This window comes from Nerophis ophidion, linkage group LG20 (genome assembly GCF_033978795.1).
Source record: "Nerophis ophidion isolate RoL-2023_Sa linkage group LG20, RoL_Noph_v1.0, whole genome shotgun sequence".
Lineage (NCBI taxonomy): Eukaryota > Metazoa > Chordata > Actinopteri > Syngnathiformes > Syngnathidae > Nerophis > Nerophis ophidion.
This window is the reverse complement of record NC_084630.1, coordinates 30375058-30389357: the sequence shown is the minus strand read 5'-3', so window position 1 is coordinate 30389357 and position 14300 is coordinate 30375058. Positions and strand designations below refer to the sequence as shown.

Here is a 14300-nt window from a genome sequence, read left to right as displayed (position 1 = left end):
CTGTAAAAAATCTTGGTCTAATAAATTCATATATTCTTCTGAAAACTAGCATCCAGTGCAGTGGACATTTATGTTTCGCATTACATAGCTATATTTTCCTGAAATATATGATAAAAGAAAACAAATGTCCATTTTTGCGGGATGTTGATTGATTTTGTGACATTGTAACATATAGAAAAAGCTTTATCTAAATCTTCCTTTTTTGTCACATAACATTTTGCAGGAACACCTGAGACAGTTGATTCTGATTCCTGTTCCAAATGTTCTGCTACTTGCTAGGATTCCCCACACTGGTAAGTTGTTTGACAGCTCCTCACGGATTTTGTGGACTTTCTTTGTGATTGTTGCAGCCTAAAAAGCCTGAATTTTCCACAGCTTTTTCATAACGTTGCGGAAAAAGTTGGGGTGGTGTGGAGGCTATGGTTGTACGGTATACCGGTACTAATAAAGTTCAGCTATACTAATTAATTGAAATCGGCACTATACTGCCTTTGAAAAATACCGGTACTGTTCTTTCATCTGAATGCCGCTGTGCGGCGGTGACTACAGAGCCAAGGCACATGATGTCAAAATGCACACACAAAGCCATTACAAGCAATAACATAGATAGATAGATAGATAGATGGATAGATAGATAGATAGATAGATAGATAGATAGTACTTTATTGATTCCTTCAGGAGAGTTCCCTCAGGAAAATTAAAATTCCAGCAGCTGTGTACAGAATTGAGATCAAATTTAAAAAGTAAAAAGTAAATAATAGGTGTATAAATGGAAAAAAATTGAAAATACTACAATAAGAATAAAAAATCAAAAGCAACAATGAGAATAAAAATATAACAGTAAAATAAGAATATAAGAAAAAACTAGGCACTAGTGACCATGTTATGAAAAAGCATTGCACTGTTATTGTTTTGCATCCCCTGTCATCGTAGTACCAACCCGCCCCCCTCCCCATAGAGGAGTTGTACAGTCTAATGGCATGTGGGACAAATACGTTTTTTTGTCTATTAGTCCTGCACTTGGGATGAAGCAGCCTAGCACAGAACAGGCTCCTCTGGCTACTGATAACGCTATGCAGAGGGTGACTGGCATCATCCAAGATGCTCACTAGTTTATCCACAGTCCTTTTCTCTGCCACCGTCACCAGTGACTCCAGTTCTATTACGATCGTAGAACCGGCCCGCCTGATCAGTTGGAGAGGAAAAATGTCAGAGAACCTAATTTCTACTGGTTAATTTAGACGGTGTGTGGAGCACAATATGGAGTTATTTGGGCTTTAAAACTAACGGTAAAGGTGACGCTTTAAACAAGGCTCTGCACGGCAATTTGCTGCTTTAAAACAAGCCTCGCCAAATGTGCCGATTAGTATTATCACCTTTGCTTCAAACATAGGTAAACATTTAAATAATACGCATTCAAATCTGCACGAGTAATAAAGAGTGACAGGTAATATTGTAGTTATTACACTTTTCCTGCTGTTCGGCTCCCAAGCAATAGTTGAGGAGCACAGGGCACACATTTGGATGTTTCTATCGGGGGTAAAACACTTCACTTTGAGTCTGCTAAACTCCGCTTTCGGGTTAGAATGATGAGGCCACCGATTCATGACAATCTGGTTGCTTTATTATTAGTTTTACAGGACACAACCGGTCCCATTCATCACTCTACCGTGCAGTGCATACGCTTCCTCTCTAACTCTCTTCATTCGCCCACTCACTCACTGACTTCACTCAGCAAACATGTTGCCCCTCTGGCAAACACACATACGCTACTCTCGTAAGTTAACTAGTTCCTCTGCTGTACATATGTCTATACGTACATGTGCTCACAGCTGCTTGGCTTAATGCCAAATATTAGGACAGTCAAAACTGCCCATCTAGCGTCAACTAGTGCAATGAAGATGACTGAATTTTGTAACAAATGCCAACAATTTGAGTTTTATTTTTAACAAATGTGTGTTTTACCTGCTACATGGCTTATCTGTGTACATGTATCCAACGTTTTGTTTCTAGTACACACTAATAATTGCATTTTTCTTAAAGCACAGACCAGGAGTGGCAACTAATATAATATCTATAAAGCTTTTTTATTATATTTTAACCTAATCCTTGATTATGGCAGACTAAATGTAATATGGAACATTGTAAAATGTTTCTTTGAGTGCAACAAGAAAATAATGTGTATAATGCCCTTTAATTTATATTTTAACCTTGTAAAATTGTTATTTGAATGCAATAGGAAACATATGTTTATTTTATTGTAGGATTTTCTGTTAAAATAAAGCCAATATTGAATTTTTTCATGTAAGTCAAGAACAAATGTATTTTTTTTATATATGCAATACAAAATCGTGAGTTAACGCTAGCAAATCGACTAACATTAAACCAATGGAATAACAATGGAATACTTAGTTAATATTTAGATCACAAGATGTAAACGGGGTGTTGTTGGCAGTTTTTAGATGTTTTTTTAGAGGGCTTTATGGGTGCAACATTGTACTCCTATTAGCTGCATTGTTAGCCACCTTGTATTTGGCATATATACATTATGAAATGCATAAATAAAGAACAACATATGAGTGCTTGTCTTACATAGGGGTTTGTTAATGATTGGCAAAATTCCCAAAAAAGTTCAGTTCCACTTTAAGCAAAACAAACTTAACATCAACATTTTGAGTAAAATGTGTTGTCATTACCTCCACCAGGAGGTTATGAATGTAATCGTTGCCGTTGTTTTTCTAAATGCTTAGGAATAAAAATTAATTGATTGATTTAATTTGCACTCCATCAGTCTGAAGTTGACTTGATGGTGATAGAAAAGGTTTTTTTCACACATTCCATGACAACTGTTAGCAAGTTAGTGTCAGTTATGTTCACTTTTAAGGTATTGTCTTTTTCATTACTCTTGGCAGGACAAACTCTGGAGGAAATGAAAAAATTGTTGTTGCTACTGCTAGGATGTGCGGTCCAGGTAAACATTTACTGTCTGGTAATCAATATACTGTACAGTATGCACACAGTATTTCACATAAATAAGAACATCTCTCGCAGGTGAACAATCATTTTAGTATATCATCTTAAAAGACGATAGTGTAGAATTTGAAGCTGGATATATCTTAAAGTAGTCAGTGTAATGTTTGAAAAAAATATATTGTAGATTTACTGTCTTCCTATTGACTGAATAATTGGAAAGACAAGTGACTACACCTCACATGTCAACATGTTTCTCAAAATCTGAATATTTTCTGCAAACACCTTTGTTGCCTGTCATGTCAGAAAACTGCAATGAGGCCTCAGAATCATGGTCTACTCCAAAATGTCAGTGTTGAAATGCAAAAACTGCATCTCCTAAGTAGACCATGACAGTACTATCGCTACGCTTGACTGTAGGCAAGACACATCTTTGTACTCCCTTTGGGTTGCCTATGCTACCAAACTATCCTTACATACAAATAAATTCAGACCCCCAGTAACGTATTTGCTGTTAGCTCTTAGGTGGCTGTATGCATCGTGACTTTTTAACACAGACAATACGCACTTGATCTGCCAAAAAACAGGAAAGCATAGCAGAAGGGATCAGTGTTGCCAGCTTAGAGAGTATTCTGTTCCCTTTTCAATACTAGGTTGTGTAATGGTAAATATATAAATTTTCTGATTTTTCTGTACGGAGCCTTTAATTCGTTGCGGGAGACGCATAAAATGTGAAATACAAACGGCCTGATTTACTCAAGGTTTGCGTGCACTAAAACACATGCAAACCTGATTGCACACGCAAAGCTGATCTACTAGACATCTGCAAAGTAGATTGTGTCTGTAAAGTGAGCAGAATAAAGCCTGCAATCCATTTTGTGTCTCCGTCTTAAAAAATATGCTAAATATATCCTGATCGTCAAAACGTTCACAATACTGGAAGAAGGATGCAGGATTACCGCTCATGTTCAAATGAACAGTGAGAATCCTGCGTCCTACGTGTGTGAGTCAGCATTTCAGAAATAAAACAAATATTAAAATTGTGTCTATTCAGTAACATCATTTTATCAGTAGCCTGATTTTTTAAAAAATCAGTTGATGCATTTTGGTGTCTTTTAGTATTCTTCTAATGACTTTAGTTTTTTCCACATAGAATATATATTAATAAAAAGTAGTCTCGTTCTAGATGCACTTTACGACTGCTTCTAAAATGCCCATAAAAAGTGGTAAATGTTTCATGCTTGTTTTAAAACATAAATGCCACAGTAAGTAGTATGCTGTCATGAATTTGCCACAAATGAGAGTGTCTGCGGTGGTGCCTCGTATAGTACACGCAAAATCCTGATTTGAATAAATCGGTTTGCACCACTTTACAATTGCACAAGCAATGTTAGTAGATCACACGCAACACGCCCTTTCATAGATTTTGAAGACTGCACATGCTGTATTGCGCGTGATGTTTGGATCTTGGTAAATCAGGCTGAAAGTGTTTCTTGCACCATGCATTTACTATGTAATTATACACAAGCGGTCACAAAATATTTGTAAATATTGTAGAAATAAAATAGACAAAGAAACAGGAAAAATTTAGGCAAACGACAATTTAAAACGTGAAAAAGCTCGAATGGCACTTGGAACCAATGCTAACGATTTTGTTTTTGAATATGTATAATGTCTTTTTTTTTAACCCTTTCAAAAAAATACGTGCACATGCGGTACGGCCAATTATACAAAACAGAAAATGCTGTCTTCTAGAACCCCTCCCAAACCCTGCAACTCACTAACACATTGTATTGCAGTCTTGTTGGAAACAAGACATACACTAACTAGTCTACAGAAAATCCAGGCTTCATTGTTACTGTAATCTTCTAAATCTTCAATAATTATCATGTACACCCTCTATGACCAATTTGTTGTTTCATTTTCAGTGTGAAAAAAAGCAGGAGTACATTGAGAGGATCCAGACACTGGACTTCGACACAAAGGCAGCCATCGCACTACATATTCAAGAGGTATCTATCTATGTTTCATGCTGTGACAAGTCACTCAATCATATTTCTACAATATGTAAGGCAGCTATTTATGGAATGTGTAAATAAAAATGGCATTTATAATATATCAATTACAGAAGTAGAAGCAATATGATGTCACAATGAATAACCATTTAACAATTATTAAAACAATGTAGCTCTCTATATTAAAACAAATCATCAATAGGATGACAGTACACTGTTTCGGTAAAAAAATTCTACTTGCAGAAGTTATGAGTCAAATGAAAGAGAGTCCAATGATTTTGTGTATCCACATTGGTAGCTAACCCACTGTCCGGACAAGCTGCTAGACCTCCACTGGTTGGAGTCCAGTGGGCTGCCCACAGACGAGCTGGAGGTCCTGTCAAAGAATATGGCCATACATCTTCAACGCCTTCTTGACCAGAGGGACACCCATCTGGAAGTAAGATATATATAATCTCCACCAAATATAATTAACATTGTAACCTGTTTTATATGTCTTTGTTTTTGTAGACTATTGCAGAGCTAACACAAGAAAGGGAAGGTGTAGTGAGCATGCTGTCAATCCCATCCAGTTCGCCGTGCACCATGTACCCATCCAGTATGCAACAGCAGCAGCAGGCCGGTGCTCAGCAGCACTTAGTAGTGGAACTTGCTGACTCTAAGGCCAAGATCAGACGACTTAGACAAGAGCTGTGAGTATCTAGCGGATGAAGATGAAAACCTTTTTATCCGGACTTATAAAACAAGAATGCTCTTAAGAGTTGAGTTGGGGTTCAAATAGTTCCCCAACGGATAGCATATATTGTCACCTATTTGACTTCTATATATAGTATATTTAAAAAAACTGATACAATTTTAAAAGTAGTAACTATTATATTCCTTGAGTATGATGTTATTAAGTGTGCATGGAGATGAAAATGTGGGGCCTGATTTATTAAGATCCAATTGTGTACTATTAGTGGCCGTGTTGCGTGTGATTTACTAACACAGTGAGTGCAATTGATAAATGATGCAGACCACCTTGTTTAAATGAGGATTTTTTGTGCACTATATGGGTTATCACCACAGAGCCACTTTCATTTACTGCAAATTCATGTTATCATGCTCCTACTTGCGGTGTTTTGGCATGGTTTCTAACAAGCAGGAGACATCTACCCCTTTGTATGGGCATTTTAGAAGCAGTTGTGTAATGTATCTCCATTGCCACCACATTTTTTTTCTTTTCTTTTTTTCACGCTGATTAGATGTGAATAAACGGATGTCATTTAAAAAAAATATTAAAGTCATACTTGCCAACCTTGAGACCTCCGAATTTGGGAGATGGGGGTGGGGTGTTGAGGTGGGCGGAGTTTAGTGGTAGCGGCGGTGTATATTGTAGCGTCCCATAAGAGTTAGTGCTGCAGGGGGTTCTGGGTACTTGTTCTGTTGTGTTTCCGTGTGGAAACCCAACCGAACCGAAACCCCCGTACCGAAACGGTTCAATACAAATACACGTACCATTACACCCCTGGTTTTTGGAAATTAATGCGTTGCAAATGCTTAAAATGATTGAATATGTAAATATTAAATGTTATTATACATGTGCCCATACTTGCCAACCTTGAGACCTCCGATTTCGGGAGGTGGGGGTTGGGGGTGTGTGGTCTGGGGTGGGGCGGGGGCGTGTTTGGGGCGGGGGGCGTGGTTAAGAGGGTTGGCGTATAATTTACCAACTCGAGTATTTCATATATATATATATATATATATATATATATATATATATATATGTATATATATATATATGTATGAAATACTTGACTTTCAGTGAATTCTAGCTATATATATTTATTTTATTATATATATAAATAAAATAAATAGTTGAATTTCCGACGGCACCTATCAAATACATAGTAATAAAAACACAGTTGTTCTACTAACTGTACTGTGCTTGCTTGTTATTAAAAAAAAAAAACACTTACCTTTCACTCTCTGAGTAACCTTTGTTCTGCCATTTGCGTATTGGCGAGCGATCTCCGAATCCGGGAACATCCTTCACAGATTTGTTGCAGACATCCGCAAATGAGAACGGGATCTTGCGTCCAGCTGTCAGCATAGCCATCTTTGTCTCAGCATAAGATACACCATCAGGTCTCCATTTTGCGAGGTGGGCCATAATACTGGGTTGTGAACGATGCTGCGCTGCGGACGCTTTGTGCTTCGCTGACTATTCATGGCTGAATATCCGTTCGCCTGCCGTGTTCAATGGAGAAGTCTGTTCTACAAAATTTACAGGCAACATACCCCTTCCCTTTCGAACTCTCCTGGATAAACTGAAATTCTTGTTTCCAATCGTTCTGGAACTTGCAAGCGTATTTCTTCATTTTGCCCGTCGACGGTGTAATATATTGGGTTGGAGTCAATAACCAGGCGACGTGATGAAGTTACGTCTCTTTACTGTGGGCTTCAGAACAACAGACTCCCTAATACATGTTCCTTGACTGCACTTAAATGTAGAATATATTTACATTTTATTCTATGTACAGTAGATAGCAGTATTGTCCTGTTTAAGAGGGTCACAACATTGAGTCAGGTCTGACTCAATGTTGGGGGGCGTGGCCTCCAGCTCAGCTTGAATTTCGGGAGATTTTTGGGAGAAAATTTGTCCCGAGAGGTTTTCGGGAGAGGCGCTGAATTTCGGGAGTCTCCCGGAAAATCCGGGAGGGTTGGCAAGTATGTACGTGCCTGTTAATACATTATATATGTATTTAGACTTACATCATGTATATAAAACTCTAATTGAGCTGTTGTATGTTTATTGAGGGCTTTATTGGCAGAATTAAGCGGCTGCCATAGGTTATGTTGTAACCAGACTTTTGATCACATTTATTGAGTTTTTACAATGCATTAAAAATAATAGCATCCATCGTCATGTCTCTCATAATGATTGTGAACGATAGACAAAATTCTTCAAAAAATAAATAAATACATGTATATATATATATATATATATATACATATACATACATACATATACATATATATATATACACATACATACATGTACATATATATGTATATATATATATACACTGTATATATACATATGTGTAAATATATATATATATGTGTGTGTGTGTATATATATATATATATATACATATACACTGTATATATATACATATGTGTATATCTCTCTATATATATGTGTATATATATATATATATATACTGTATACATATATATATATATGTGTGTGTGTGTGTGTATATATATATACATATATATATTTATACATGCATAAATACAAATGCATACAATCCTTATTATAACATATAAATATTCTTGATACAACTTATTTTAAATGTCAATTTTATCTTTTTGTACCACGCCTATTGCCCGAATGCAACTGAGATAGGCTCCAGCGACCCCAAAAGGGACAAGGGGTAGAAAATGGATGGATACTAATTGTAAATGTTTTCATTTCTATTATCTGTGTTTTATTACGATACTTGAGTCAGGATATGATATAGTGTTGTGATATGGTGATGTACTGCAATATATTGCGATATTCTACATAGCTCAGTGATAAATGTAAAATGCAGCTTTAAATACAACTCGTGTAGCTGTACACTAGCTGACAGTGATAAGTAATTAGACAAACTGAGTCAAACAGCAACGCAATTCAAATTAATAATTTTCATCCATTGCAATTGTACAGAAAGCAGACAAAGTTTATTTCCACTTAAATGTCCTCTACTTGTTAATGGGAACCTGCACTTTTTTTTAGGATTTTGCCTATTGTTCACAATCCCTATGTAAGACAAAAACACACAAGGGTTGTTTTATTACATTAAAACTAGTAAAAAAATGTAATGAAAAGTCTGCTTACAATGAAGCCTATGCGAGTTGTTGTATTCTGCTTATGAAGCCCTTAAAAACATCCAAACACCTCTATAAAGTTTTATATACATGGTGTACTGCCAGGGTGTACCCCGCCTTCTGCCCGATTGTAGCTGAGATAGGCACCAGCGCCCCCCGCGACCTCAAAGGGAATAAGCGGTAGGAAATGGATGGATGGATGGATACATGGTGTAAGTATATATGTAATGTAGTGTCAGGTACATTCATAATAACTTGTAAAATTTATGTACAGTACTTTTCCCATTTTAAGCATATGGCGGCGCAATAATTTAAAAAACATATCACAATGTTTGCTTTTTCTTTCGACAATATCATTGATTACTACTCACTGCAAATTTCATGAGAGCCAACAAACATAATAAAACATCACTTGCTGCACAATGTCTGCTGTCACTAGGATGCCGACTGCTAGGATCTTGATATATTGAAGAAGGATTCATAATCCTCGCAAAGAAAAAGGGGGCATGGACCCATGCGTCTTTCCGTGTTTTTCCCACCAAACGAACTTGTCATATTATGTCCTCATCCTTTTACTATCAAGGTGAGAGGCATTATTTATGATTTAGAATAAACTCTTACCAGCTCATGACATCAATATAGCAGCAACAAGCTTGCTATCTCTCCGTGACAATACACCACTAAAAATACTTACCGGTAATCTGCGTTAAATTCTCAGGTCACGAAATGTAAATGGGGTATTGCTGGTGCTTTTTGGATGGTTATTTAGAGGGATTTATGGCTGAAACAGAGGACCTCCTTACAACCCTATTGTAAGCAGACTTTTATTTACAAGTTATATTACATTAAATACATCTGTCTTCTTGTTTCTCATAACGATTGTAAACAAAAGGGCAAAATTCCCCTAAAAAGGTCAGTTTCCCTTTAACTGTTAACTTCTTTACTGCCTTCCTCACCATGAACGTCAGACAGCGAGGTTACAGTACAGCGACATATTGTAAGCGAAGGTGCGGAAATTGTCCTTAAATTACAATTGACCCAAAACACGACTTTAAAAAAAGAAAAAAAATTAATCGATATCAAAATGATAAAAATCAATACATCTTTAGAAAAAAGTATTACGATGTATTGCCGTGAGGATATATTTTATTGCCTATATACCATGCATATTGGTTTGTCATGTACAACTCTTGTTGTTGTGGCTATTTTGTTTTGTTTGTCAATGGCTGACTTTTCTGGGATTGATTGTTGTGTCTCTGTATGAATAAAATGCCAATCATTGCAGCTCCACTAATTACTCGTGATGCCATTCAGCGTGGACAGTTGTGCCACTTCCCATCTTTGTGGGTTTTCAACCAAAATTCTGCCCTGGCTTTTGTATGCCGTCTCGGTTATCATACTGCCAAATATTGTAAGTAACAAACGAGTCAGTTTGCCCACTCACCAATATGTGGAATCAAGTGCCGCAACAAAGAATTCCTCGTGAGGAACAAGCACTCAAAATTAAGGGGCAATAGGCAGTTTACTAAGCCATACAGGAAACATAAGAAACAAATTAAAAGCGCTGTGAAGGAAATTCGACAAAGCCACGAAATTACAAATCATAAGTCTATGTATCATGTGAAACATGACATCAATTTTTTTTTTTGTTGTTGATATTTTCGGGTTTCTGGAATGGTTTAATTTTAATTAGTTTTATCTCCTATGAAAAAAAATGTTTTCGGTTTTCGTACGATTTGGTCTCGGGCTGACCTTTTCGAATGGCGTACTAACAAAAAACTTAAGTATTTTAATACAGTAGATAAAGAGTTTTGAATGTACGGCAAATTTTGACCTCCTAAGAGAAATTAATACATTAAATAACTAAAGTTAGCATAGCGGATTGGAAAGGAGGTGTGCCACCCTCGATATGTACAAATATCTTGGCTTTACACTAACACCTTTTACTGGATGCAATACTTCGAAAAAGTCCTCTTGTCCACAGGTTTATTGATTGTAAAAAAAAAGGGTAAAATCGAAAACATGCAAGCAGAAAGGATGCTTAAAAGAAAGACATCTACAACAGATAATTGCAATACATGTATGTGTATTATGTTGTGTAATGAAATTAAATGAATAATAAAAACACCACAAAATGGGTAGGATGAGCAATCTACAGTAAACTAGCTTACGAAGCTAACACTAATATAACATCGAAAAATTAGCATGACTGTATATTGTCCATAAAGCGTCCAAAATTGTAAACCTTTTATTTTTTAATTATGCTATATAAATAAAGTGGATTGATTATATTCAAAATTATATCACAGTCAACAAATAACAAACCATAATCAATACAGCAGTATATATTCTTAAAACATTTGACAAAACAAGACAGATCAAAAGGGTTTTCTTTATATTTCTTAAACAGCCCTGACTCCCTGGGCAGGCTGCATTTTAAAGAACTAAAAGGTTCCAGCCAATGTTGCATCCTTACAGATCATACAGGGTAAAAACACACACGTTTAACCTGGATTAAAAAGATGGCAGCAGTTAAAAATTCGAACAAACCAATAAAACAAAAACACCTCTGTGTACAGTACACAAGTAGCATGAATGACTACATTTGTTTCCTCTAAAGTTATTAGAAAGATTGAAACTTTCCTCTGTAAAACCGAGGTACCACTTTACATGTTAAGCACATAGCCCCTTATATAGCAACATAGCATTTTTTTTTTTTTCATTCTACAAAATACATCTGGTGGAATTATGTCATTGCAAAGCAACCTACAAAATATTCAGAAAAATATTATACATAGAAAATGTCTTATGTGGTGGCTGGTACTTAAGCGGTCCCTCCTCTGGAGACCTTCCAGTAGAGGCTACATGAGAAAGAGACTACAGGATAAAACATGTCCCCGGGGAGTTTGACCCACATTAATGCCTGCCTGGCAAGTTCCATGGCGGTGTTACTATACCACTGACCCACATTGGTTCTGTTCCCCGAGTAGAGTGCATGCACGTGCACACTAACCTTGATCTCAAGATCTCTTCTCGGGCTGCCGTCCATAATCTTCCTTACATCATTGTATTATCCTCGCTTGTAGGGACAGTCAGACACAAATCTGTCCTGTAAAATAAACACTGTGTCTTTGATCTGATCATTTCATTCATATTAAGGGCCTAAAATATTTTTTTCAAATTATTTGTGCTTTTAACTTGGAAATTCCATGTTTCTATACAAGTCTCTTGTTAAGCAAAAGTGCGATAATAAGAACTTCACAAAAGTATATTAATCTATTTCAAAGAAAATACATCTGAATTGAATTATCACAGTAAATAGGTGAGAAATGAATCTTATTGTCTGTGTCTCTGCACTGTGTCCATCCTGCAGAGAAGAGAAGAGTGAACAGATGTTAGACAGCCGACACGAGCTCGAGAACATGGAGGGAGAGCTGAAGAGGATGCAGCAGGAGGTTTGAAGTCCAAAATCTTCTTCTAACACATGCGCTAACTTTCTGACCCTCACTGCAGATTACACAGTTTAATACACACCACACTCAGATTGCAGAACTGTGTTCACCGTTTGCAATTTAAATCACTCATTTAGTGCAGATTAACATTGGCATTTGAACAGGAGATCAAGTTTTTGTTTAATCAAGCTTTGCAGCCTAGTTTGGCTGCACGAGTTAGCAATGCAAGTATTAGTCTTAATCTTGTTCATTTAGTTTAGTCAATGGCGGCAGCTTTCGATTAGTTTGTTCCATTAAACGAGTAATTGGATAAAACACATTAAATGGCATTAATGCGTATTTGAAAAAAAAAAAGTTGAAATGCACAATGTTTTTTTTTTGCACGGAAAAATATTTTTTTCAATTTAATTTACACCATAAACCGTAAAAAAAAAAATCATTTATATTTTTTTTCCTGTGCAGCTACACAGGCAAATCATATTGTTGTAGATGCCATATCGGCTGATCTTTACAAAAGAGAAGTGTGGGTTGCTTCTCTTGTTGCCTTATTTGTATTTGAGGGGATAGAAAAAGAAAAAAAGGAAAATTGCACTTTTAACATGGATGCATTGATAAACTTAAAATCAAACAGCCTTTTTACTGCCACACAGATCATGCGCGCTGTATTACAGTGGCTGAAACTGTGTCCAGGTATTTACAGTTCCAGGCACTCCACGAGTTGCAGATTTTACAATGTTTTATTAGTGACACTTATTAAACAAACAATTAATCGAAGTAACAGAAATAATTATTGTTGCACCCGTATTTTAGACAAAGCAAAACATGACATAAATACAACATAAACTTGTTCATGCCCCAAAATTACTTATGGAGAATGTGTATTTTAAACAGTCCGCAGACACACTGGGTTCTGGTAGAAGTTTTATTTCTATTCATCCATCCATGTCCTACCTGCTTGTCCCTTACGGCAGTGGTTCTCAAATGTACCCCTGGGGGTACTTGAAGGTATGCCAAGGGGTACGTGAGATTTTTTTTTAAATATTCTAAAAATGGCAACAATTAAAAAATCTTTTATAAATATATTTATTGAATAATACTTCAACAAGATATGAATGTAAGTTCAGAAACTGAGAAAATAAATGCAACAATGCAATATTTAGTGTTGACAGCTAGATTTTTTGTGGACATGTTCCATAAATATTGATGTTAAAGATGTCTTTTTTGTGAAGAAACGTTTAAAATTAAGTTCATGAATCCAGATGGATCTCTATTACAATCCCCAAAGAGGGCACTTTAAGTTGATGATTTCTTCTACCTGTATGTGTAGAAATCTTTATTTTTAATTGAATCACTTGTTTATTTTTCAACAAGTTTTTAGTTATTTTTCTATCTTTTTTTCCAAATAGTTCAAGAAAGACTACTACAAATGAGCAATATTTTGCACTGTTATACAATTTAATAAATCAGAAACTGATGACATAGTACTGTATTTTACTTCTTCATCTCTTTTTTTCGACCAAAAATGCTTTGCTCTGATTGGGGGGTACTTGAATTAAAATAATGTTCACAGGGGTACATCACTGAAAAAAAGGTTGAGAACCACTGCCTTACAGGTTCGCAGGGGGGATGGAGACTATTTCAGCTACACCTGTTGTAGATCCTATAAATTTACCATTATAAGTGAAATTTTCATCGTTGTATCTGTTTCATTTTGAAATCAATTGTTCTATCATTCATCAGAATCTGCAGCTGCTCGTGGACGCCCGGGCAGCCCGTACCTACCGCGACGAGCTGGATGCCCTGAGAGAGCAAGCAATGAAAGCAGACAAGTTGGAGAGCGAGGTTGGACGGTACAGGGAGCAACTGCACAAGATAGAGTTCTACAAGGCCAAAGTGGAGGTTCATTCACTACAAATATACATATCCTATTTTCCATTTCCCTTAGATTTAAGTAAACTTTAGAAAAAGACAGAAAGCTTGATGATCATTAGCAATAGGGTTGTGG

General features: G+C 36.3%; 1 protein-coding gene across 8 annotated transcripts in view; it reads left to right on the top strand.

Moving 5' to 3' along the window:
* Window positions 1-14300, top strand: part of LOC133538994 (girdin-like) — a 73718-nt gene that overhangs the window by 21176 nt on the left and 38242 nt on the right. For all 8 annotated transcript variants that reach the window (XM_061880974.1, XM_061880976.1, XM_061880973.1 and 5 more), the window contains exons 4-10: window positions 224-293; window positions 2913-2971; window positions 4899-4982; window positions 5284-5424; window positions 5496-5677; window positions 12217-12298; window positions 14036-14194. In XM_061880974.1, coding sequence (XP_061736958.1) covers window positions 224-293; window positions 2913-2971; window positions 4899-4982; window positions 5284-5424; window positions 5496-5677; window positions 12217-12298; window positions 14036-14194 — 777 coding nt within the window. The remainder of the gene's footprint in view (window positions 1-223; window positions 294-2912; window positions 2972-4898; window positions 4983-5283; window positions 5425-5495; window positions 5678-12216; window positions 12299-14035; window positions 14195-14300) is intronic.